At 37.5% G+C, this 25977-nt stretch overlaps 2 protein-coding genes across 3 annotated transcripts; both read right to left on the bottom strand.

The window, feature by feature from the left end:
* Nucleotides 1-1554: 1554 nt before the first annotated feature.
* On the bottom strand, nucleotides 1555-18499 carry LOC127812282 (transcription factor TGA2.2-like). 2 transcript variants are annotated; one of them, XM_052352696.1, is made up of 9 exons: nucleotides 18213-18499; nucleotides 17766-17958; nucleotides 17507-17572; nucleotides 17362-17421; nucleotides 8671-8748; nucleotides 8509-8560; nucleotides 5650-5921; nucleotides 2261-2443; nucleotides 1555-2027 (listed from the first exon to the last, which is right to left on the bottom strand). In XM_052352696.1, exons 2-9 carry the CDS (start codon nucleotides 17829-17831, stop codon nucleotides 1881-1883), a joined length of 924 nt encoding a protein of 307 aa, XP_052208656.1. In that variant the 5' UTR covers nucleotides 17832-17958; nucleotides 18213-18499; the 3' UTR covers nucleotides 1555-1880. The 2 variants fall into 2 exon arrangements, with proteins under 2 accessions (XP_052208656.1, XP_052208648.1); XM_052352688.1 differs by having other exon boundaries at nucleotides 2261-2506; nucleotides 18213-18498.
* A 1830-nt stretch (nucleotides 18500-20329) lies between these two features.
* Nucleotides 20330-25518, bottom strand: LOC127812275 (calcium-dependent protein kinase 34-like). Its single transcript, XM_052352675.1, has 8 exons — nucleotides 23298-25518; nucleotides 22409-22552; nucleotides 22120-22272; nucleotides 21877-21992; nucleotides 21486-21653; nucleotides 21213-21340; nucleotides 20998-21097; nucleotides 20330-20866 (listed from the first exon to the last, which is right to left on the bottom strand). Exons 1-8 carry the CDS (start codon nucleotides 24346-24348, stop codon nucleotides 20753-20755), a joined length of 1974 nt encoding a protein of 657 aa, XP_052208635.1. The 5' UTR covers nucleotides 24349-25518; the 3' UTR covers nucleotides 20330-20752.
* Between the last annotated feature and the right edge of the window lie 459 nt (nucleotides 25519-25977).

Raw genomic sequence — 25977 nt, 5'->3', positions numbered from 1 at the left:
CCCCCAATCAATTTTGAATGCTTCTTCCTCGTTCTCTATTCTCCATCTCTCATTTTTCTTTCTCTCTTCCATTCTCTCTTTTTCTCCTCTCGTTGCCTTTTACTCGCAGCCGCTATCATCGCCAATCACCTCGCCTTGTAACTCGTGTGCTGACCGCCACTACATCCTTCCTTATCGTAGAGAAGCGGTGAGAGGGTCAGTAGATGAGGCAAAGCAGTGAGAAGGTTGGCGTTTTAAGGGGAAATGTGGGTTTCTCTCTCAAATCCACCTAGTTTCTCTCTCATCTCTCCTTTCTCTCACCTTCCTTCTTCTTCTCTAGCAATTGTCTTCTTCTCTAGCAATTGCCTCCCGCCGTCGATCCTCTTATTGTCTCACCACCTCACCTTGTTGCCTGGTTTCTCGTCGTCTCTCCGTGGAGAAGGAAGATGTAGTAGGGGTCAGTGCGCGGTCAACGATGGCAACGAAGATAAGTGGTTGTTGGAGAAGAAGAGAGAATAGGAGAAAAAAAACATGATGGGTTTGAGAGAGATCCATCCCCAAATAACCTTTCTACCCTTATATTAACCAAGGGTCATATTCACCCCAATTAAAAGGAGTGAACAAAATCACACTCCAATTCCTTTGCCTCTTGTGATCTAGAGGTGTTCAATGTGGGCAAAGGGTAGGCTGGCGAGGACCATGGCCCCTCCTCTTTAAGAAAGTGCTTCTAATTTTTCTTTTTCTTTTTTTCAAAAATTTCCTTAACATTGAATAAAAACATTCTTCTTTCCTTTTAACCTTAAAGTAACATTTATTAAAATGAATAAAATAAGATTGTATTAAGATAAGGTTTGAATGCTTTTTAGATCAAAATATGAAATAGTCAAGACAAAACTAGAAAGTATTACAAAATTTTTATCAAACTGTTTGTTAATATTTTTAAAATTCATTGGAAGACACATGAATCATTTTTTCTTATCTATAAAAATCAAGATAAATTTATCTAGAGGGAAAAGAAATAAATTTATTTAAAAAAATTAAATAAAAAATCACGTAACTTCTTTTTTAAAAATTGACAAATAAATTTAACAAATACAATAAAAAATATTTTTGTTTAAAATACTTTCCACATTCCACTTTTTTCCATCTATATCTTAATTAATAAACACTAACTATGTAAAATCTTATCCTATAGGTTCAATCATAAATAATTTTTCTTCTAAGAGAGTATACTATAATTTAAATAAAATACATTTAATATTTTAAATAATTATTTATATTTATAGTTATTTTATTATTCGTTAAACCACAAATTTAATAGATAAAGATCCATACTACCTTTAAAAGAAGCTAACAGAGAGTTTTACTCAGAATCAATATGGTTTATGTAAACGAACATATTGACATCCCCTCAAAGAGTTAATGAACCTATTCTCTCGAGCAACAACTAAAAGGCCTCCTCGGATTGGTAGGATTTCCCCAAACAAGGCACTATGTATATTGATCAAAAAACAAAACATAAAAGGATTCATGATATATATGTGTGTGTGGCATCGATTAGATTAGGGATGTAGCTTTGCTGTGAAAATCTAATTCATTAGTCATATATATTGAGTCTGCTATGTCCCTGTCCATTAGAATAACAACAAGACAACATAAAATACTGCCTGTGTTGTTTATGTTGTTCTTAAGTTAAAATAATACAACACCTTGATGAAGATCATACAAGCTGGAGAGAACAACATTACAAAAGATTGAAGAGAGACTCTGAAGAAAGCTTACAGCTTAAAATTAAAGAACAACTAAGAACTTGAGATCATTTTGGGACAGTAGCTGCTGGTACCTACCCACAATGCGAGCCCGATCCTTCCTCAAGGCCAACAGAAAAGACTTAACAGTTCTCACTCCCGGGGGCGAGCAAGCCATAGCGAGCTAAGAGCGCGAAGGCGAGAGAAATAATCATTAATGGCAAGTAGGGCACGAGCAGATTGGCGGGTTGTCAGAATACGATGCAATTGTTGTAATGTCTGTTGCCGTAGATTGTCAGCCTGATATCAAACAAATCATCTTACATTACTAACAAAGATCAATTGAATATTAGAGAGAGTGAGAAGTTCTTCGTGCCAGTTCCCCAGTAAATATATGGAGAAACAACCACCTCAAGACTTAGTCCTATTAGGTGGGGACCCGTGGCTACATGAATTCAAGATCTCCAACCACCTCTGTCCTAAACAAAGGATGAAATCCCAAAAATGAAATAACTTGCAATTTAAGAAATTACCTGGCGAATAAAACCCTCAAGAGTTCCTAACTTTCCCATTGCCATTGCCATTTGTCCCATGTAGTTTGCTACATTCCCTGACGGACCTGAAGGGGCAAGAGATCCGGCTAATGTCTCAGCCAATGATTGCTGCAATGCCTCCATTCCTTGAGACAAGGCGTCTTCTGCCTGTTGCGATGATTGCTGCAAGTTGGTGATGCTTAGTAACTGCTGCTCGGTTAATGGCTCCAGCTGATTTACGAGCAGCTGCAACCATGTACTGAAATATTATATATAGGAAATGATAGAAACATGATGCAAAAGAAAACAATCAAGTACTTACTCAAGTTAACTAAAAAATATGGATAAAGAGAACAAAAGAAAATAAAATTTTTGGATCCTGTAGATTCATACGCAGCAAATGAGAAGTAACAGCAAAAACTAAATCACAACTTTTGTAACATGTAAGCATATAAACCCATTTTGGAAGATAAATCACGCTAGTATGCACATAAACTGATTAGTGAAGGAAGGGGATTCAGAGATGATGGCAGCAGGCAAATGATCTCTTCATCAATTTCAAAAGAATTGGCCAATTTGGATATATCTACTTTAAGTCTGAATCTGGCATTCATAACTCAGAACACAAAAAAAAAAAGAACTTGGAAACATCAAAACTTTTAGGGTCATCTTGAATTACTAATTACGTTTTTTATCACAATCTGAGAAATTGTGCCACCAAAAAAAATGTGTATGACGTATTAAAAAATGATGAGATGATTGGTGATGATGTATGGACGTTGATCCACAACATGCTAAAATGCAGGATTAAGCATCCCCGGCCCTATATTGACAATGAATGAAATCAAGCATCTCATCTACAAGAAACTACCTAGTGACTTCCCAAGAACTCAATAGCACGTGCGCCACAGTCTTGTGAAAAATTATAGCCACAACTCAAAAGGAAAAATTAGAAAAGCAATGCAGGGAGAAACAAACATGAAAAATCATAGGCATCTGTGACAAAGATAACCAAGAGAAAAGGAAGCAACATAATACCACCTAAAGGATAATCAGCTTATGTCCTAAAGAGGGTTCGGACAAAACACCAGGAGAAAAGAAAAATGGTGCCACAGAGATCTTATAATCAACACTTACAACAAAGGAAAGAAGGAAGAAAATGAGAAGGGATTGCATGGCATATGATTCTATTAATTTAAAAAGAAAATCATGTCATTTCTTCTGCCCAAACAGTATTGAAGCAGTAAAACAAAAAGCATTAGCAAAAGTGAAGCAAAATATCAGAGCAGAAGAGGTAAGATCAGATAAAAAAAGAAGACTGTAGCAAGCCAAGTAAATTTTGCTCTGACCAAAATGAAAAATAGTTCCTTGTGATCTTCAAGTATAACTCACCAAATATCATTTTGCATCCATCACACAAATCATGCTGAGTTGATGACTTCCTCTATGTATAAGAACATTAACCCTTACTCTTTTAAGTACTTATTCTTTATCTTTGCTTAACCTAGAATTCAAACTTTCAATCAATGTTCGTTGTGCTTAATATAGAACTGAGACTTCCATTTTGACCATATCTAGACTTTCTATTACTAAAGCTAATACAAAATCTAAGGTTTGTAAATGTTTCACACACATGCAAATACACCAAAAAAAAAAAAAAACATAAATATATATTCCATATATCTTCACCTAGAAAGATCATATCCTTCCATGTATATAGCATCAGAACTATCTGAGAACAAATGTAGAAGAAAACTAACACATCACATCTCACATCAGCTGGAGATAAGAGTGTCAGAAGGGCAAAGGTATTAGGCCAACCAGATCTAACAATAATTGCTTTTGCAATGTGAGTCTGACATGTAGTAGTATAAAGTGGGACTCAAGCACGTCATTTTTCTACCATCAGTGAGGGCCTCGTAGGGGTGAGCAATTGTTCGGATTAACCGAACCGAACCGATCGATTTGATCGGTTCGGTTCGGTTATTAAATTATAAAAAAATCGGTTAACTCAGTTAACCGAACCGCACGCGGCAGCGAGCACCCCCCCTCCCCCAAGCACGAACTCCCACACCTCTTTCTCTCACTCTCTCTGCCAACCCCCCATTCAATCTGTTCTATCCCTGCAAGAAACCACCCCCCCCCCCCCCTTCTGTCTGTTCTGCCTCCGTCAGAAATCCACCCCCCAAGAAACCCATCCCACCCTCTCTCTCTCTCTACCCTCCTTCCCCCTTCGGCCCTCACTTCCCCTTCCCCCTCTCTGGTTCTCCCGCCCTCCCCCCTTTGTGGCGGCAACTGGCCCACCGCCACACCCCCCACCACCTCTCTCTTTCTCTACCCTCCCTCCCTCTTCGCTGTCCCCTTCCCCTTCTGTTCTTCATCACAAATTCTCTAACGCGACAGTGGACGCGGCTGCCATTGCTCTCTCCGATGAAGACACTGACGCTGTGGACTCCAGTCACTCTACCTCAACCCTTTGTCAAGTAAATTCTCTCAATTTTTTTTTTTTTTTTGTATATTTTTCACTATAAAATTAATTTTTAGATCTATAAAAAATTAGCCTTTGGATCAACCTTATTTTTTAATATATGAGACATTGTTGTTGTGGGAATTTGATGATCGGTTTTGATCATCGGAATCGCTAGCTAGCGACGACAATGGTCGGTTAAATCGGTTTCGGTTAGTTCAATTAGGTGGATTTTGTCGGTCGGTTCGGTTACTCTCTTTCAAACGGTTCGGTTCAGTTAAGAATTTTCAGGGGATTCAGTTCGGTTATAACCGAATACTCACCCCTAGGGCCTCGGGCTAGGGTAAGCCTCTCTACTCCTAAAAAGGTGAGCCAACACAATGAGCTATCAGTGAGGGCCTCGAGCTAGGGTGAGTCTCTCCAATCCTAAAAAGGTGAGCCAACATGATGAGGGTGTTGCATAATTTGGTAGGAGGGAACATCAAGTTCCACATTAGTTGGAGATGGAATGTTGCATGGGTATACAATTCTTGGGTCAACCATGCCTAATAAAAAATGTTTTTGTAGCACCTAGCAATCCTTTTTTTCCCCTTTCTTTTCTCTTATTTTTCTATTGCCTCTTCATGTTTTTGAATCACTGTTTTATTTTCTTGCCCTCCTTCCAACTTGTAATCTGTAAACATTTTTGCTTATTTATTGTCCTTCCTATTTAATGAACTTGATATCTCATTGAAAAACAAATAATGACAAGAAATCAAATACCTTCTAACAAATAATCAGCAGTAGTTAGCAGCAGCACCAATAATAGATCTAAATTAATGCCACCACCAGCATCAATAACAATAATAAAGTTAATTTGAATTTATCTGTATGCCACTGAGAGAAGACAGAGAGAGCATGAAACATGAGATGTGGCTCTAACCTTTAGGAGTTCAGATGATCGAAATCCGCCAAGCCACAAAAAGCACCTCTCTGCAGGTGTTTTCCACATGCCTGACAAAATATGGAAGACATCGGCCTTTGCAGCAGTGCCTTTTATCTTGAAAATGTCTTCATAATGAGCCAAAATACCATCCACGATGATGCGAAGTTCACCATCACCCGCGTGGGAGTTGACAGCTCCTCTCAGCTCATTGATTCGTCGGTTGTGCTCTTCAAGCCACCGTGCATATTCTACATCAAATGCCAAGGCTCCTACAAAAATGGGTTCAGAAGGTTCAATATTCAATTGAGAGGAAAAGTAGAAGGAAAAGGAAAGGGGCATCTACTTGTAGATCTCTCCCATTAAAACTATAGCAAATAGACTCTGGGCCATAAGTCGGCAATCTTAAATCTGTTATTATAAGTTAGAATCGGTGCAAGGGATGGACAATCAATTATATGGAATGAAACAGTACCATGCAATTCCCCAGCATTATAACTGTGGTCCCACTATCATAGATCCTCTCAAATGCTAGATTTGGTAGGAAAGGGGGCAATACAAGTTAGAAGGGAAAGGGAAGCATATCCATGAAACAGGTAATGTTACTCCCTTTACTTTTTGTTTAGAAGGGACAACAGAATAGTAAAACAGTGATAACCACAACCAACGCACAATTTCTACCTTTGCATGATAACCCAAAAAAGGGCAAGCAATTCACAAAAGGACTTCCTCACTCCAAAACTTTATTCTCTCAATAAAACAACAGACAGTAACAACTATTCGACTCTCTTGCCTTTCCTCTTTCATGCCATCATCAAACATTATTGAAAAGTGGAAATTATCTTACAACTCAAAATGAGCTTCTTTAAATCTTCTCCACCATTTTCCGTATTGACACTTAAATAAAACAGTATGTTCCAACGTGTAATCTAGGTATAAAACAATGATCAGAAACAAACAAGCTTCTTATGGACAGGGCAGGGCTAGTTCAAGTTGTGAGTCTCCTCCACAAAATGTTCCTTAACAATTGACACAAACCAAACTTACATTAACTTCTGACTTTAAGGAAACACCTTTCAGAAAACTCACCAATAATTGCTAGGGGGTTTTCACAAACTCTGATAGACAAGGAGTTCAACCACTTGGACAAGAACCACTCAAAGAAACGCATATTGACATTTTGAGTAATTGAATCATTTATCTTAATCAGAACAGAGGCTAGACTAACCGTAATTTTTGTTCTCTAGCTCAATTTTGCTTGAAATCTTTCCTTTCTCTTAGTTTTATGTTCCGTTTTTGTTAAATTGATGACAACCAACTTATCTAAAAACTTAATCCATTAGAAAAGAGGCCTGATAATATATGTCAATATTTCTAACACTCCCCTTCAGGAAAAGAAAATGTACAAGAAGCATCAATAATACAGAACAAACATACATGACAAGAATTGAGCCCGAGACCTCCTAGAACTAACGCTCTTATATCATGTAGAATTGTTGACCATTAACTCATCTAAAGTGCTCAAACTACGAGGAATGGACCCCAAGAATATATTTCAAGCTTTCTGGTAGTACTCTTATCTTTGCTTTTAGCTGTTTAACTGAGCTTGCAATTGTATCACCTTACACTAGATGGGTACAGGTTAAACAGGACTTTTCAAAATCAAGGATTGGCAAGGATGAAAGCAGGCACAATCCATATGAACTGTAAACCATCAGTTTATACCAAATTCAGCTCCACAAAAACCCCTTTCAAATAGTAAGAGAAATAAAACTGTAAATCTTATCCACAGAGAAATAAATGCCTATTTCATCTTTCCTCATGAATAAGTCACAATCTAGATTGTTCCTGGCAAATTTTGACAGGGAAATTCTTGGCAAAATATATTGTTTGATTACATCACAGCCAAAAGAACCCATATCAAATACAGAATAATTACCTGCTAGATACCAAAAAGTTTCCATCAACAAGATAGAGGAAATAACCAAGCAAACTTCTTACGTGAAGGGTGGAGGAAATCGGTAAAAGAAATTGCAAACAAACTTCAACCCAGTACAAGATGATTTCACAAAATGAAGAATTGAGGATAACTTTACTCTCGTTATTTGCACAACTGCCAAAAGAGGGCACAAGGTTCAAGTCCCATAGGGGTCACTGGTGTGAGCTACAGGTCCAAGCCCAAAGAAGAGCAGTGCAGGAGAGGAGTTCAGTTCAGCCGTTCCCACTAGGCCCTCGGGCAGTCTAAATGAGAAGAAATAAGGCTAAATGTGGCAAACTTGTAAAGACTGATTCATATGATTCAGCCTGAGACAGCATTTATGTTGCAGGCTTCAAGGCATGAAATAAGCCCTTTCCGAAACAGTGGTTTAGGGGGGGAAGTACGCCTTAGATATAGCATGTTAGCTTCCTAGCCTTCTGCATTGCTCACCACTGATTCTTCTTCGCTCCCAACTTCTCCATGTCTCCCAATAAAGGAGCAAAGGAAACTACCTTTCCAATCTGTTGTTATTTTGTATAGCCATTACCTAGGGCTTCCTCATCTGCACAGTAGCATTTTTTTATTATTATATCTCTGTTATTTTGTGGTTCTTCAAGGAACTTTTATGATAGCGCTTCATGTGGGCAGCTACAGCCATAAATACTTTTATGGTGTAATCCCTCTCATCCCCCCATGAATGGATTAATTTGATTATTTACCACATTAAATTTATTGGCTGCAGTACCGGATTGTTATGGTGCCACACTTTACCATATCATAGAACTTATAGCAACACAAAACTATTTTTCACAAGAAAGTAGTCATAAGAAACACATAAGGGCTATAGGCCAGATTATATGTTCCAAGAAGATGGCATATACCATTTCCGCTCATTGATTGAGATTGATCTCCTGAACTTGAAATGAAGATGCCCTTCAGGAAGGTAAAAATGAAATAAAAATTAGAAATAGGCTTTCCAATTTGGAACTAAAGAAGGGGGAGAATGAAAAGAAAGCAGATACCAAGAAGCATTCAGAACAAACCTGCTGCCGAGCTCGTTGGAGCTCCTGTTCAAGTTGTGTAAGCTTCATTCTGCTGGTCTCTAGTTGTTGAACATAAGCCTAAAAAATGACAAAGGCACAACTGAATACAAAACTTTGACACAACTTCTCAGAGAAATAATAACATGAAAGTACAGAAACTCGTGATGAAAGCACATAATTTGTCCGAGCATACAGACAAGCACACACACTTAGCCTTTTCCACAAATGCGTACATACAGTCTGCATCATTAGAATGCAACCCATAGGCTAGGCGGAGCACCCACCAAGAGAGAGGGAGAGGAACACACGCATAAAAATAGAAAAATCTGCCCTTTCCTGCATATCACCAAGTACAGTGTGGCAGCTGGATTCTGGAACCCTGCCTGGAGAAGGGTTTGAGAAGGATGCACCCAGCCTATAAACTGAGAGTTAAGCTTCATAAAGTTCATATCATCAAAAAAAGCCAAGCGGCAGAAATGTTGCAATTCCCCCAGAAGAATCTGAAAACTAAATTCAAGTATCCACATATTGATCTAATTGAGAAACAAGAAACAACAATTTTTTGTGTTTTTTTGGACACACCAGGGGGAAACATATGCCAAACAATTTTAATAAAGTTATTTACATCCACTCAAATAAAGCAACCTCAAAAGAGAAAACAACTATCAGTCCCTAAAAACCAGGCAATCTAATTACCCAAACAAATCTAGAGATGCAGTTGATTGCAGTAAAATGTAACGGAATTTCGTAGATTTTTCAAAATGACAATAGTCTTAGTTCACTAGGCTACCATTTCACATGAGAGCTTTTGATGGGGATCAAGTGAAAAACAACCACACAAGTTCTTTGTTCCTGAATGTAAATCACATCCAACAAGCTCTTTGCCACCCCCATCCTATCTCCCCTATATTTGTTTCACGGATATAAATCACATCTGCTCACCACATTCATACTTTAAAAATGTCTTGACCACTACACTCTGACAAAGGCATTCCAGCTCCAGTTCCAGCCTCTCCTTCCTTCTGTGACCTCACAACTGCTCCATCATAATTACAAAAGTCCTCACCTTTCTCACTAAACATCCCTGATTACCTTCACTTTTTTTACCATTTTTGGCCGTTGGCTCACACTGTCAGTTCAACTTCATTTGCAAGAAAAGCTAAGGCAGCCATTTGTCCCACCCCTCTTAAGGAACACCCCAAATACTTAAACCCCATTACCTGTTTAATGATCCAATTAATATCTCTGCATTCTGAACTTTCTCCTGGCAAGTCAATCTCTGTTCTAGAAAATCCCCTTCAGATAAAGACTATAAGGGGCAAAGAACACAATGGCTCCAGCCCAGGAGCCTCTACCAATCTCCTATAGGGAAACCTCAAATAGTTAACCACATATCAGGTTTCAAGACCCAATTCGATAATTCTAGCTTCCTGAACTTTCTCCAAGCAAGCCAGCACTGTTCCAAAAATACCCTTTCAAATTTAGACTGCCATGATGAAGAACATAATGGTGCAGAAGAGTAGCCCTGCCAATTGGAGATAAACCACTAAGCCTTCCTCCAATGCACCCTCTCTCGCCGAACAGAAACACACCTCATCTCCCACCACCCAATACCCCAACCCCACAAAGAGGATTATCTGACCAGACAACTGCAAGTGACATCTAAAATATTGTCTTCCATCAAAAAGAAACACCCCCTCCAAGCAGTTGCAGTCACCATCATCACTCACAAATTCATCAGACTCACAAGAGGCTATATCAACTCAATTGCCCATGTGAGAATGAGTTGTGCTTCTGCAGAGCATACAAACCCATTGAAATTACGGGAGTAGAGTTCACCTCCAAGATCCTCAGCTATAGAATTCACCTTTCCTGAAAGTTAAGCTGAAACCAGACTGCAGATATGCCCCAGGCACACAAATAATAAAGACCCAAATGTGGAACAGCAAAAAATTTGGAGTCTGGCTGTTTTCTAGAATGGCCTGCCAAACCTTCTTGCAAGTGGAATAAGGGGTTTACTGGACCATAGTTACCACCAGGTTTGCTCCTCCACACTAGAAATGCAATCTGAATCCCACATTTTGGATTGTAGTCCTTTTACATCTCTAGATTGTGAGGAACGCAATCCGCATCCCCAAGAATGGGGATCCCAAGTGGTGGTGCATGAATTCGATTAAAACAATTTAAAACTAGGGAATAGACTTAAAATCAAAAAAATTAGAAAAAAGAAAGCTTGCCTACCTACCTCATTTTCTTGTATATTCTGTTGCATTTTAAATTATATTCAAACCTAACTTCATTTGCATAAGATTATTCAATGCTTAAGTTGTCAAGCATATAGAAAAAATTCAAAACAAAAGAGCCAACTTCTATAATGGCAAAGTACCAGTCCAATTAATTTCAACTTGGTTACATGTATAAAATGTGCCACGACTCGAAATAACGAACTGGTTAAGCCCCCACTCTCTCTCTCTCTCCCCCTCCCTGGTACCACAAAACTAGCATACTCACATACCATGTATCTTTTTCCATATCACAACACAAATGTACCACAAACCTGATAACTATGCACCAGACAGACCACCATACCAGAAGGAAAATTCTTTTTGTCCATCAATGATCGTGCTGCTCTTTTTGCCCACACAACTAGGCAATTTTAGTACAGCCCAACAGCTTGGGCTTTAATGAACAAACCCTTAAATGTCCTATTGAAACATTTCTTTTTTATTGACAAGTGACTATCTTTATATGTCACCCCAAGGACGTTGTGAGAGACATAAACAACAACAATAACATATTTAGCCATTATCCCACTATGTGGGGTCAGCTACATAAATTCTAGACTTCCATGTATTTTTGTCTTTTGTGAGAGACATAATGAGAGAAAAAGTGGCTAACGATAGATTATTCATTGTGTTAGAGGGAAGTAACATAGGCATATGAAAGAGCTTTAACAAGGGTTATAAAGACTAGAACCAGCGGTAGCATTCACAGACTAGTATGAAAATATGGGAATTAGTTCTGCGGAAGATGGGTTTTTGTGTAAACATTTAATGTTAAACCCTCAATAGAAATTAATGGCCGAGACATATAAGGTATTTTAATATTTGTGTGGGAGTCCAGAAGAAATTGAATAGACTTAAAGTGCCCTAAGTGTAATATTTTGTAATTGCTTAGAGGCTTGAATGATAAGTGGAATAACGGTAAAGCCCCATGTGTAATTAATGAAAGTTAGTAAGGGTGCATGTGTTATACTGCAGAAAAAATAAATGAAATGAGCAAAAGCTAGAAATTCCACTTCAAAATGTGTATCTCTCTTCATTCCATTAGATCATAGTTATTTTCCCTTGCAACTCAGAGACTTCCGTAGGGAGTGACATACAAGATCTTGCTAATTTTGAAGGAAATCCTTGATGCATGTCTAAATCTCTTGAGGTAAGTTTAATTTCTCACTATACTGAAGTGCACTTTTCCTCAATTAGAAAGAGAATCTAAGGGGTTGTTTAGTTGTGGAAAACAGACTAAGGGCCCGTTTATTTGTGGAGAACATTTTTTGTTTTCCATTTCCAGTTTTCATCTTTGTCTTTATGGTTCCATTTCTACAAAAAATCAAAGAAAAATGAAAAACGCGTTAGTTTCTATTAAATATGAAACCAATTTTAAATTTCAAAAAACAAGAGAATGTGTTCAAAATCATGTAGAAGAAGAGATGTAGAGATTGACAGCAAGGGGGGGGGTGAATGGTCAAGGTGGCCTAATGAAGAGAGAACCTATCACCGTCGCAATGGTGCTAGTCGAGGATTGAGGACAAAACAAAAGGAGAGGAAGAGGGTGGCAGGGAAAGGTCACCGGTGGTGCTCGTTGTTGCAATGGCAGGGATGAGGACGGGAAGAGATCAAGAGAATAGGCTAGTTGTGCTCTCTGTCGCAGTGGCAGAGGGCGCCGGGGAAGAGGAGAGGAAGGAGTGGTGAGTGGGTAGGTGGGTGGGTACGAATGGAACACTAGGAAAAAGAGAAACAAAAGGGAAAAAATGTTGTTGATAGGATTCGAAGTGAAGCTCAAATTAGAAAAACGTGTTTTCCCTAGAGAACATCATTAAGATGTTTGCTAAAGTCTAATACAATTTTAGAAAACAGAAAATTTGTTTTCTATTCTCCAATTTAGGAAAAAGCCATTTTGAACACAATTTTTAATTTTCTATCACTATAGATATATTTTCTGGAAAACTATTCTAGTTTTCCACAAGTAAACAAGCCCTAAGTTTCCTAGAAATTACTCCACAGAAAATGGAAAATTGGAAAGTTTATTCAAGCAGAAAATTTTTCCGAACAAAAAAAAAATAAATAAAAGAGATTTGGAAAATGCGGTTTTCCAAAATTGAACTGAAATTGGAAAATTAATTTCCTAAAATGAGTTTTCTAAGTTTTCTTTATTAATTTGGATATTTGAAAAATGTGGTTTTCCAAAAAATTTCCCCAATTCATCTCCATCTCCTTTGACACAAGTTACACAAAGAAATTAAAACATCCCTCCATTTTTAACATATGTTCCAATTTTCTAGATTAAAAATTAGTTTTCTGTATTTTTATCATTTGAATGCCTTACTCAAATTTTCTAGGGAAAATGGAAACTAGAGATTTTTATAGAAAATTGGAGGTAGAAAACTGGAAATCAATTCCCACAACTGAACAGCCCCTAAGTGTTCTTTTGCAAATTTTTGCCAGAACACTTGCAAAACAATGAGTGCTAGTGGATCTTCTAAGCTAGCTGAGTGTTGCATGTGGGAATTTCTTAAAGAGCCATGCTCTCATGATACATATAAGGTTTTCGAGCAACCTGAGAAGCTGATCTAGGGGCAGCCAATCGACTCAAACCAGCTAGAACAGCCACCCAAAAGCCTCTTGAGGGTGAGAATTCTATATTCCATGAATTGTTTGTCACACAATGTGTTGTCTTGGTGTTTATGTGTTTTGAGTTGTTTTCTGGCCATTACCTAATTGAAATTGCAAGTAAAGCTCTACTGGCAGCTGGTTTAACCAGAAAGCCAGAGTTTTGCACAGTTATAACCAAAAGCATGTTTGTAAATGCTTGCTTGTGGTATGGCTTGGTTTCATTTAGTAGCTAGGATGTGTCTTGCAAATTTTAGACGTGGTCTGCAGGTTTTATATGAAAAGCTGTTCATTTGTATGTTTTCAGTGACTGCATAAGCTTGGGAAATGCATGAACATATCTTCTGTGTGAGATGCATTGCATGTTAAATTTAACTGAACTAAGGAGCTCATCAGATATAGGTATATATATATGGTATTTTTAGTTTTACAAGTGGCATGCAGTAATTTTAAAGGAAGTATTTTGAAGATTGTATCCTTAAGAAAAGAGATTGGCCAAATGTTTTGTGATATAAAAGATATTTCAGTGCATATTTCAGCCATTAAGAATGAGCTGGTCTTGTAAATATTTGTATATATCAAACTAAAGGGAGCCATTCTCAGCATACATGGTTAAATGGATGTAGGTTGATAACTGTTATGGGACAGCAAGTAGATCAGTCAGAATTGGTCAAAGTGGATCCATTTAGTGGCAGAGTCTACAAGCAGTTTACTCATGGAAAGAAGGCGGCTTAGGGCAGGGCTAAGTGTCCTAATATTATGTTTTAAAATATTCTGTTATGTTCTGTTTTCTTTTGTCAGTTTATTTTTCTATTTTTCTGTCAGTTATGTCAGTTATTGGTATCAGAATTTGTCTAGATCTGCTATTCTCTAGGAAGCAGTTCCTAGTTCTTAGATGGCAGTATTTCTTCTAAGATAGCAATTATTCCTCTACGTTCCTATGCAGTTCAGAGGACAATAAACATTTTATGCAGTATTTTCTAGAAAAGTTTTGAGTACTTTCTTACTCAAGGAGATTGTTGTCTCTCTTGATGAACCCAAATTTTCTAGTCAAGATAGGTCAGAAAGGGAGAAGATTGCAGAAGCATTCAGCAACTTCTTTTTCTAAGTATTCTGTTTCAGGAGCTATAACCAGATCTAGGGCTAGGGGCATACCAATTTGGTATCAGAGCAGTTTGTTGGCATTTACGTTCTTTTCAAGAGCAATTTGAGGCCTTCCTGAAGTTGGATCAGGAAGATAGAGCCTACGACTGCACTGAATGGGAGCAGGACCGCGTGGCCATTGCAGCACAGCAACAGGAATTGGCAGGGCGATTGGATGAATTGTTGCACAATTTGTCCATTGTCTGTCCAGAAGGTCAGGGCGAGTTGGCTTATCACACTTCCAATCAGGAAGTTCAAATTTTCTTAACTGGGTCGCAAGATAATATTGCAGTAGAGGTAGAATTCCATCAACCTCCTAATTTAAAGTTTAGCACATTTGTTTGAGCATTGTGGATGCCATAACAGACCAGAAGCCTTGGTTGTTTGGCATGCGGGTCCTCCACTGCCACGTTCACCCTTTGTGAAATGACTCAATCAAGCAGAGATCAAAGAGAGTCAATTGAAGTGTCTATGTTTCAATTGTGATAAATGATTTGTGCCAGGCCATTGTTGCAAGAAACTCTCTTGGTTAGAAATTTTGCATGAACCTGATACTGCTGTGGTTGTAGGAGAAGTCCTGGACAATCAAGAAGCAGCTGAGATTTCAATCCACGCTATTACTGACACTCACTCCTCCCAAACTATGCAAATCAGTGGGATCTTGGACGGATATTCTTTGGTAATATTAATCAATTCTGGCAGCACATATAGCTTTTTAGATGTAGCAGTGGCTCGGCAGGAGAATTTATTGATTGAAGATTGTGATGAATTCAAAGAAATGGTCACTAATGGAGAGCGGGTTCAATGTACTGGAGTTTGTCGGCTGTTCCAATTCATTTGGGTCATTATGCCTTTCACTTTGATCTATTCCTTCTCTCCCTAACTGGTTTTGGAGCAGTATTAGGAGTCAATGCGTTGAGGACTTTAGGGGCTATTATGTGGGACTTTAATTTGATGCACATGGCTTTTTCTCAGCATGGCCAAAGGGTAGAGTTGCAAGGAATTCAGAAGTCTAGGCCTGTAATTGCTAGCAATTTTCTGCTGCCCTTGCAGCAGTTGACTGGGACTTAGAATTGGAGTGATTACTTGCTGAGTTTTCAGACTTGTTTCAGTAATCTATGGGTCTTCCTCCACCACGTAATTATGATCATAGGATTATTTTGGAATCCAGTACTCCACCTGTTGTTGTGAGGCCATACCATTACCCTCATATACAGAAAGATGATATTGAAAAGCAATGCCATGAGATGCCAGACAAGGACATAATCCGGAGTTGGCAGAGATTGCACAAAAGGTATTCTCTCAACCAATTAGCAGTTCTTCAGCAAAAAGAAATTGGAGTACTTTCTCATATATTCGGTGTGTTAAAGAGGAATAGATTGCAATGTTCAAGGGCTGAAAATGTGATATTAATCTGAAAATCCTTGCTTATATGATTCTATTGTGCAATTAGAAGACATGAGGTGGGCATCATTGGAAAGTGACAATATTTCCATTCCAAGGGTTGAAGAAAAGGTGCAAGAAGAAGCCCAAAATATTGCTACCCAAGGTCAACTGCCTAGCAAAGAAACTTCTATTTGCCAGGCCCATGATTATGTGCAAATATGAAAATAAGTGGTCACGCTTAGGTCCTCTGAAGCAAAGAGCATATTCTTTAGTTATTAGTGTTTTTATTATTTATTTATTTCTCTTTTTTGTTAGTTATGATTAGTATTTAAGTTATTAGGTTTTGGAATTTCTTTTGTATATTAGCTTTAATAAGTAGTCATGTGACTAGCATGTAACTTTTTAAATAGATGGATGACTAAGATTAGAAGGATTCCTTTGTGATCAACAGCTAGGATTTAATTATTACTGTAACTGCAATATAAATAGCCTTTTAAGACACTTTGTAGGCAGCCATTTTACTCTAATTCCACTTTTGAGGTTTTCTTAAACCCTAGTTTTCATATCTTTGTTCCAGACTTGATCTTACACAATATTAGCCAAATTTTTTCCCTAGTTTTTGCAGATTGTTCCTCTCACACTGCATCATCCTCCCTCCTACTCAAGCTAGTAATTGGCATTGAAAATTCTTTTGGGTAGCTCCCAAACCAAACTCAAAGTCAAGCTCAAGCTACTCAGTTCACATTATGGCTTTAATCCCACTAGATAGCAGATAATGGAAGGTAGTAGTGGTACTTATATCACCAAAATGTTCGGTGGCTTTTCCATTATCCATGCCATTGTAAATTTAAAATAAAGCTTCGTAAACAAAATAAAGAGAGTGCTAGTTTAAAGAAGAACCAATCCATTCTCCCTACTTTCAATTGTGTAGCTCACTGATAACAGTATACATAAAGATCAATGATCACTAAAGCATATAAATCTAACATTTTCCTTAAAATATATGTTAATTGAAGGAAATGTGATAATCAATTCAAATTTAATGAAGAAGGGAAGAATCATTATGAAAATTACAGAAAACTTATCAAATAAGAAATTCTTTTAGAAGCCTGCATCCCAGAATAGCTAGAGAACATATCACAAAGGATATTAACGATATTTCAACACATCTAAGAATGACCAATAACACCACTAGTTGACAACAAGGAAAAAAGCAAAAGCAAAAAGGGGAAGACAGTGACAAGAAAACAATCCAAATGTCAAGGGAACCTACTTTTTTCCTTAACCGGCTCTTCCTTGCAGCTTCACGATTTTGAGCAAGCCTTCGAAGCGTCTACAAAACAACAATTTAGGGAAAAAAAAACAAAGGAAGAAAGAAACTGAATGAAATCAGTTGAAACCAATTGAACTAATAAAACCTTCTGGTCCCTTGACTTGTCACTGGCATCAGAGACCACCATGGCTTGAGATTGATCCCTTAGATACTGTAACCATGGATGTCAATATCAACATAAGGTCAAAATAATTCAGATATTTCAAACAATCCATAAAGAAAGAAACATAAATCATATCTCAAGTTAAGAATTGGGAGGGGAAAACCAAACTGATGTTCAAAAAAACACTTTTGGACAAAGAGATTTGCAGAAAGTAGCTGAAAAGAATGGTTGGAGAAATCACCCTCAAGTTCTTGTCTTCAGTATCCGCATCAGTTGAAGTATCAGTCCTAGGACTGATATCCGCCATCTCAGACACTCCCAATTCTTAAGACCACAGCCACAGGAGCAGGTTTGTTTGCAGGCTTCTCGGAGAACCCAGTTCAAATATGGGTAGATTTGTATTATTTGACCATAATCAGTCGCAGAAGATAGAACTGCATCCAATAATCCAACAAAATTAACTTGATTTCTCACACTTGCAAGAGATAGTTCTCAATTTTTAACTTTTACCAAAAAAGTTAGAATCTGTTAACGAAAGCCTATATACGAACACACAGTATATACGAAAGCCTATATGAATATGTTAACGAAACCCCAAAATCTTCGACTTGGAGCATCGAATTTCTTCCATAAACACGACAACAAAATATAGAAAATCATGGAGTTGGGGAGAAACTGAGGAACTTACAGTGAACGAGAAAAAGGACAACGAAGAAGAAGCAAAGCAAGAAGGCATCAGGGCCACCAGTTGGCGGCCATTTCCGGCATCAACGCAGCAAACCCTTGCGGTTGGGCAGTTGGCCGGCCCTAGAACTCATCCAAGAACACTGAATCCTTCAAAATCGAAGAGAACCCAGAAGGGGAAAAACCGCTGACCACTGTAATGCCGTCCCAGAAGCTGTTGAAGATCGGCCGATGATAGCTAATTTTGACTTTTGGTCTCTGGACTTCAATACAGTTCGTACAGTTGTAGCCCACATCCCCTGGGAATGTCAAAATAAAAATAAAAAGTTGCTTACTGCTAACTTGCTAAGTTACAAAAATGCCATTTGTATATTTAAATTTAACGTTTATTTTAATATTTTATATATATATAAATATAAATATACAAAATATATTAACATAAAATATCACTATAAATATTTTGGTACAAAATATTAGCAAAAAGAAGGCCTGAAATTTCTTTTCTTTTAGTGCAAATGCTAGAGAATAAAAACAATAGATCATATTTTTTATTTTTTATTTTAATTTTAATTTTAATTTTTAAATTATTAAATTTCTCATTAAAAAATAAAATATCCAATTTTTTAGATTTTGTTAACTTTAAACTACGAGTTAAAAAATATCTTTTTTGATATTTTTAATTTTTTTGTGAATGAAACTTTTTGAAACACACAATATCAGAAGTTCTTAAATTATAAAATTAAAATGAAAAGCTAAAAAGTATTCTTTGAGATTAAAAGGCCTAAAATTTTTATTTTTTGTGAAAAAATGGTTTATATTTATATATTAAAATATGTTAAATATTATAAAATATATCATTTTATTGATGTAATATAAATTATAACACATTAATATATCTGTGTCAAGACTTTCAAATGGTATTTTTCTATTATTTTAAAGGTTACATTAACCAGAGTCTTGAGAGCACTTATTAATATATATTTAATGTATTTTATTTTTAAATAAAATGCAAGAATTATATATTAAATTTAACATTCAAATAAATTTATTTAAGTTTAATTTTTAATTTCATTTAATAAAGGAGTCGAATTTAAACTTTAAGGTGTTTATCTCATTTATCAACTTGTCCAAAATAATATTTCAAAGTAATGTGTGTTTTTTTATAATTGATAATTTTGTCATCATATTATTTATATTATTCAAGAGTTAAATATATATTAAATTACACTAATTTTATATATTTTCTAAAATCATACCTTTAATTTTAAAATTTATGAAAAGATTCATATAAAGTGAAGGCCTAAATTCAGTAAAATTCCATATAAAAATATTGTGTATATGAAAATATGATTATATATATAAAAATGTTAATATATATAAAATATAATTTTATATGGATCTATATGAATTTACATTATGAAATATAATTATATAAATAATTAATGAATATATAATTTTATATATATGTAGTTATAAGATAAATGAGCAGCTCGATTAATCGTTACTTAATACCATGCGATAATATCGCATTCAATTTTTTACATATCAAACATGATGTAATTATAACATCAAGCAATATCTTTTTATCGAACTTAATTAGATCATTTCGCATTTTTATCTTTATCCCATCACTATTTAATTTGAATACTAAAAAACTTATAAATATATAAAATTCTAATAACAAAAGAGTTTAAATAATGGGTATTAATTGTCTAATGATGAATCTAAGACTATACAACAAGACGGATGGAGGGAGAGAGAAAGAGAATGAGAATGAGAATGGCTATTTCATTCCTTCATTAGATTTGGTATGAGCCATCCCTTTCCATTCTTATATTTAATATGCCTTAATTTCATGCTAGGATGGATGAAATAATTGTTGTTAGCAACTAAATGTTGCTTTTCAGTATGTCATAACCTTCTGTTAGATATAAAATTGATTCTCCTAAAATAAAAAATCTCATGCACCAAGAATAACCCTTTCTCTAGCTTTGAGTAATTAATAAAAGATGCATGCTTATTTGAACCTGCAGAAGTTGAGTAAATGCAATTAGATACAAAAGCCCTAATCTATAACTGTTTGTTTTGAATAATATACAGTACATTAATTAGTCCTTATAATATGATCTGTATCTAATCAATATTAATGAACAAGAATTGTAGATACATTTTAAGGAACTCCTCCACTGGTTTCTAAGTTTTAGCAAGCCACAACAAGACAACTGGTTGAAAATGTTAACCAACGAGAAATTAAGCCGAGCCGACCCCAGCTAAATTAAGAATAATTTTTCACAGTGATGAATGCCTCGTCGGGCTTCTATCATTTCCTACATCCCCCAGCAGCAGCCACTAGCCACTATTTTACAATGCAATCTGTAAATGGTCGATCCATATACATGAAGAAATACATCAAATTTGTCTCTCTTTTTTCTGTCTTCATGGCATTTCTTTAGACAATGTTCATCATTATCGTGCGTGCGTATGATAAGAAAGGATATCTACGTACTCTTTGCTCTACTTGATACATACATACATATATATATCTCAAAGCCCTGCAGGATCAAAGGAAATGTCGCGTCTTTTCTTGGGGTTTTGCGCTGCTTCGGGGTCTCCTTTCTTCATCATGGCTACAAACTCGTCATAGTTGATCCGACCATCCTACAAATACATTATATTCATCACTTGATTAGTTAGTTAGTTGTTTCCCCCCATAAATCAATAGAAGAACTGTCCCATATTGCTTTTGCTGCTAACTGAAAATGCATATGGTTTTGTCATTTTGATCTTACATTGTCTGAATCAACTTCAGAAATGATATCCTTAATGTCCCGCCCATCGTTCATTCCAAATTCACGTAGAGCTTGCTCTAGTTCTTCTATGGTAATGTACCTGCAGTTTGATTGATACAAATAGTAAGCAGAGCGAGCACGAGCAATGGTGTTATCAAAATATATCTGTATGTGGTATGTGTATGTATATATATATATATATATGTTATAGCTACCCGCTGTTATCCTTATCGAAGTATTGGAACGCCGTGTAGAGATGTTCTTCTCGGTCCATTCTGTTCAAGTGCATTGTCGCTGTAATGAATTCATCGTAGTCTATGGTCCCATTGCCATCGGCATCAGCCTATATATTTTGGTAACACAATGACATAATTAAGCAAGGTGTCATAAATAGAATTTATGACAAAATGATGATCAAATTAATCTAAACTTGATATGTTACAAGTAGTATTAGTAGTAGTAGTAGTAGTAGTAGCAGCAGTACTCACGGCTTCCATCAACTGTTTGACTTCATACTCAGATAACTTGGTCCCTTGCTGCGCGAGCCCGTGTTTAAGCTCCTCTAGTGTTATTGTTCCGCTGTTGTCCGTATCAATCCCTTTGAACATCTGCTTCAGTCCCATGATTTCTTCCTCTGATAGGCAGCCAGCAATAACCTAATAACAAAAACAACCCAACCCAGATAACCATTGATACATAATTCCCTCATCAACTATCATATATATCGATTTGATTCTATTGAATTGGGAAGGTGTGTGATGATGGATAAACAGGAGATTATACATTAAGGTGATATGTATGATGATAGGATATACTCCTATCTATTATGACTAACTAACTAACTAACAGGTAAACAAAGAGATTATTAATTGTGAATACCCGAAGAGCAACTTTCTTGAATTTATTCATTGCTCTGAACTGTTTGAGTCTGCCCAAAACAGCATTGTCAAGCGGTGTATCAGGAGCTTCCCCATCCTCCTTAATCCAAGGATGATCTGAAAAGCAATCGATGATCATATATACATATATATATATCATATGAAATGAAATAGTCCTAGATCGATCCATTGATGTACTTGAGAGTACATAGAATGATTGCAAAGATGATAAGATGCTACTTACTTAGAACTTGGAATGCTGTCAGCCTCTGCTTGGGATCCGAGTTCAGCATCTTCCTGACAAGATCTTTTGCTCCGGGTGAAATTGAAGGCCATGGATCGCTCGTGAAATCAACGTGACCACGCAAGATTGCATTGAAAATTCCATGCTCCGATTCTGTCGATTTTGTTTTTATCAATCAATCAGTTAGTCTATTAACAACAACAACAACATATTATTATATAAAGACTAGACAGATAGATACATAAACATTAACATTAAGAGTAAATAAAGAGAGATTTATATTGATTACCTGCCCAAAAAGGAGGAACTCCACACAGAAGAATATATAACATAACCCCAACACTCCATATATCTACTTCCGGTCCATATTTTCTCTTCAACACTTCGGGTGCAATATAATATGCACTACCGACGATATCTTTGAATTGCTCTCCTGCCAGAGCAAAGGAAACCATTTTTGCCAACTTTAGATCCTTAAGTTCAAAAAAGAAAAAAAGGACGAAGAAGTAATTGGCCGAGTTTACAGTGATTCTTAATTATGAAATTTACTCATCATTTCATCTTTGTTACCAAAAAAAAAATCAACAAAATAATTGAAAATCACATCAGAAACTACATATGTCCCATTAATTATCAATAATCAATCCAGTCCAAGAAGAAAAGAAGATGGCTCATCATTGATATCTTTGGATTGCTCTCCTGCCAGAGCAAAGGAAACCATTTTTGCCAACTTTATATCCTTAAGTTCAAAAAAGAAAAAAAGGACGAAGAAGCAATTGGCTGAGTTTACAGTGTTTCCTAATTATGAAATTTACTCATCATTTCATCTTTGTTACCAAAAAAAAAAAAAAAGAAATCAACAAAATAATTGAAAATCAAATCAGAAACTACATATGTCCCATTAATTATCAATAATCAATAAAGGCCAAGAAGAAAAGCAGATGGCTCATCATTGATTCTCTATGTAAATTAAGCATGTTGTTTGCAATTCCCATTTCCTGTTTCCTCCTACTCAACAAGCGCTAGCTAGATACATCCAAATATCAAATGTGATGCAGGGGATCCATCAAACCAGACTTTTTGCTGGAATCTTAGTTAAAACCATTTATCTGTACATTTGGGAAATTGAAAAAACGAAAGGAAGAAGAAGATTAAAACAGGGGAAATGAAATTGTAACCTTGCTTGTAGAACACAGACAGGCCAAAGTCCGTAGCCTTGAGAGGCGAATTCTCCTCCTTGTTCAAGAGAAGGAAGTTTTCGGGCTTGAGATCGCGATGGATGACCCCCATAGAGTGGCATGTGTGCACGATCTGAACGATGGTCCTGAGCAGCGAGGCAGCAGCCCTCTCGGTATAATGCCCCCTGGCAATGATCCGGTCAAAGAGCTCCCCCCCGGCGCACAGCTCCATCACCAAATGGACCGAATGCTTGTCCTCATAAGCCCCCTTGAGCTCCACAATATTTGGTTGGCCTGTCAAATGGTGCATAATCTGGACTTCTCTCCTCACATCCTCAATATCCTCCTTGTTCACCAGCTTCCTCTTGGCAATCGTCTTGCAAGCAAACTGTTCGCCGCTAGCCTTGTGGGTGCACAGATGAGTCACGCCAAATTGGCCTCGGCCAAGTTCCTTCCCAATCGTGTAGGTGGATCGAATGTCCTCCATTGGCCGGCCTAAAACGTGGCCTAAAGGGCTAGGCTTGGAGGGCTTGGTGGACTGATTGGGAGAGGCCGAGGGAGGGCCACCGGAGGAGGGCTTGGCCGGGGCAGTGGAGTTGTGGGGGGAGGGGCCGGCATTGCTTTCGTCGAATTGAGGTCCGTCCTTCTTGTTGTCGTCGCTCAGGGGATCATCATTCTGGTTGCGACGAGAGCAACAGTTCCCCATTGGAGAGGGAGCGAGCGAGAGAAAGTGATGGAAGCAGGAAGAAGAAGGATTATGAAATGTTGGGGGTGGCCCGAAAGGCCAGAGAAAAGAAAAGGAATAAAAGGAAAAAACAATGGGGCGGGGGCTTTTTGGGGCCGAGAATGAGAGGTCAAGGACAAAAATCCATGGTTCTAGAGGGGCGAGGTGGAGGAAAAACTGATACTGGTAGGATTTGGGGGGACAAGGGCCAAGGATTGATGGTGAGGATTGCCTTTGAAACCAGTTGACAGAGTCTTCCCACTGCACCTCGACTATTTTCTTTTCTTTTGGTTCCGAGAGTTTCCCGGGAAACAAATAGGCTGGCATCACATGACATCATGAGCGGATGCTTTTTTTGGCAAATCTGTTAAAAGAGTTTGGAAGTTGGAATAGCTTGGCCCGATCCCACCATCCACAAAACATTACTGTTTTTGCATGTCCTCTCTCTCTCTCTCTCTCTCTCTCTCTCATACACACACACACACACACATAATTGTCTGTAACAATTTCAGAGATTTGGGTAATTGTAGTCAACGTCTGACAAATTGATCTGGGTACTAATGGTGAGAAAAAATTTCAGTTAACAATGAGAATTCATGATCATGCACATTAAGCAAGCACACGAACGAGGTGGATTAGACATTATTAAAGACAGTTTAATTTTTAAAATTAATGAGACGGGACAGAAGGGAGGAGAAGCGTGGAATCGAAGGCGTGGACGAGGATCGGGAGAGTCTCGGAAGATTTCAAGATCTTTCAAGGGGTTGTGAGAAGCTGAGGAGGAGTTCTCAGGCCCGTGAACGAGGAACTAAGCTGCATATATATATACACGCGCGCGCCTGCATATCAAAAGCTTCGAATTATAGGAGTTGGGAGTTCAGTGACGGGCCTCAGCTGTCTCGGTTTTCGTCTTTGTTAACTTCCTTCATCCTGTGGTTAGTCGACTAGCATTATACAACCCCTTTGCAAAATGTAGAAGAATAGTGGATGTTGGCATACCACGAAGGGTTAGATCAAAAGGAAATAAGTTTAAGCTTGTAGTTGTTCATTTTAGATCAATGGACGAGGCCGGGGAGGCCATTAACGGGCCTAATGGCAGCGTCTTTTATGGGTGGAAGAGAGGCCTGCAAATGACAAAAGGCATGTTGGTAGCTTGGTTGTTACAAATCCTTTGTGGAAGGTGTTGTTAAATCTCAGGTTTTTGGGACTGGATGAATTGCTGTGCAAACGAGTATGTGAAGGAGTTGTCAATTATATCTAAGATTATGGGACATCCTTACACAAGGAGGTGTCTATTTGGGTCCAGTCCAGTCCACATATGGGAGGTGTGAAGATGTTTTTACTTTTGATGATGAAAATGTTAGAAGTGGTATGCTTCGATTGCTGGAGGAGACAGCCCTATGGTTGTCTCGAGCAGTGCTACTTTACCCGATAAATGCAGCGATGGGCTTACCGAAAAGTGTTAAAAAGACCAAAATACCCTCACCCAAGTTACAAATTTGTAAAATTTGTTATTACCCGCTTCTCTCTCCTCTCTCCCTTCTCATGGCCACTAATACAACCACCAACTGCTACTGCTCCGCCTTGCTGCCTCACCGTCATCGCCTCGCTGACAACCGCTGCATCTTTGATGGAAGGAGGATGTAGCGGCAGTCGGCAAAACGATGGCAGTGACGCGACAAGGTGAAAGCAGCAGCGGTTGCATCGGCAGCCATGGAAAGGGAGAGACAAGAGAGCAACGGGCAGTGACAAATTTTGTAAATTTGCAACTTGGGCGAGGGCATTTTGATCTTTTTAACACTCTTCGATAAGCTCTTCTGTACATCCGTTGAGGAAAGTAGATTAATTCGGTTGTCTCAATGGCTTGAATTGGTGAGGGAATAGGTTGCTGAGGATGTCAGTTTACATGGTTGAGGTGTGAAGTAACTCTGTTGGCTGCATGGAATTGTAACTTCT

This window comes from Diospyros lotus, chromosome 1, assembly GCF_014633365.1.
Source record: "Diospyros lotus cultivar Yz01 chromosome 1, ASM1463336v1, whole genome shotgun sequence".
NCBI lineage: Eukaryota > Viridiplantae > Streptophyta > Magnoliopsida > Ericales > Ebenaceae > Diospyros > Diospyros lotus.
The sequence above is the reverse complement of the archived record's forward strand: the minus strand, read 5'-3'. Positions and strand labels throughout refer to the sequence as shown.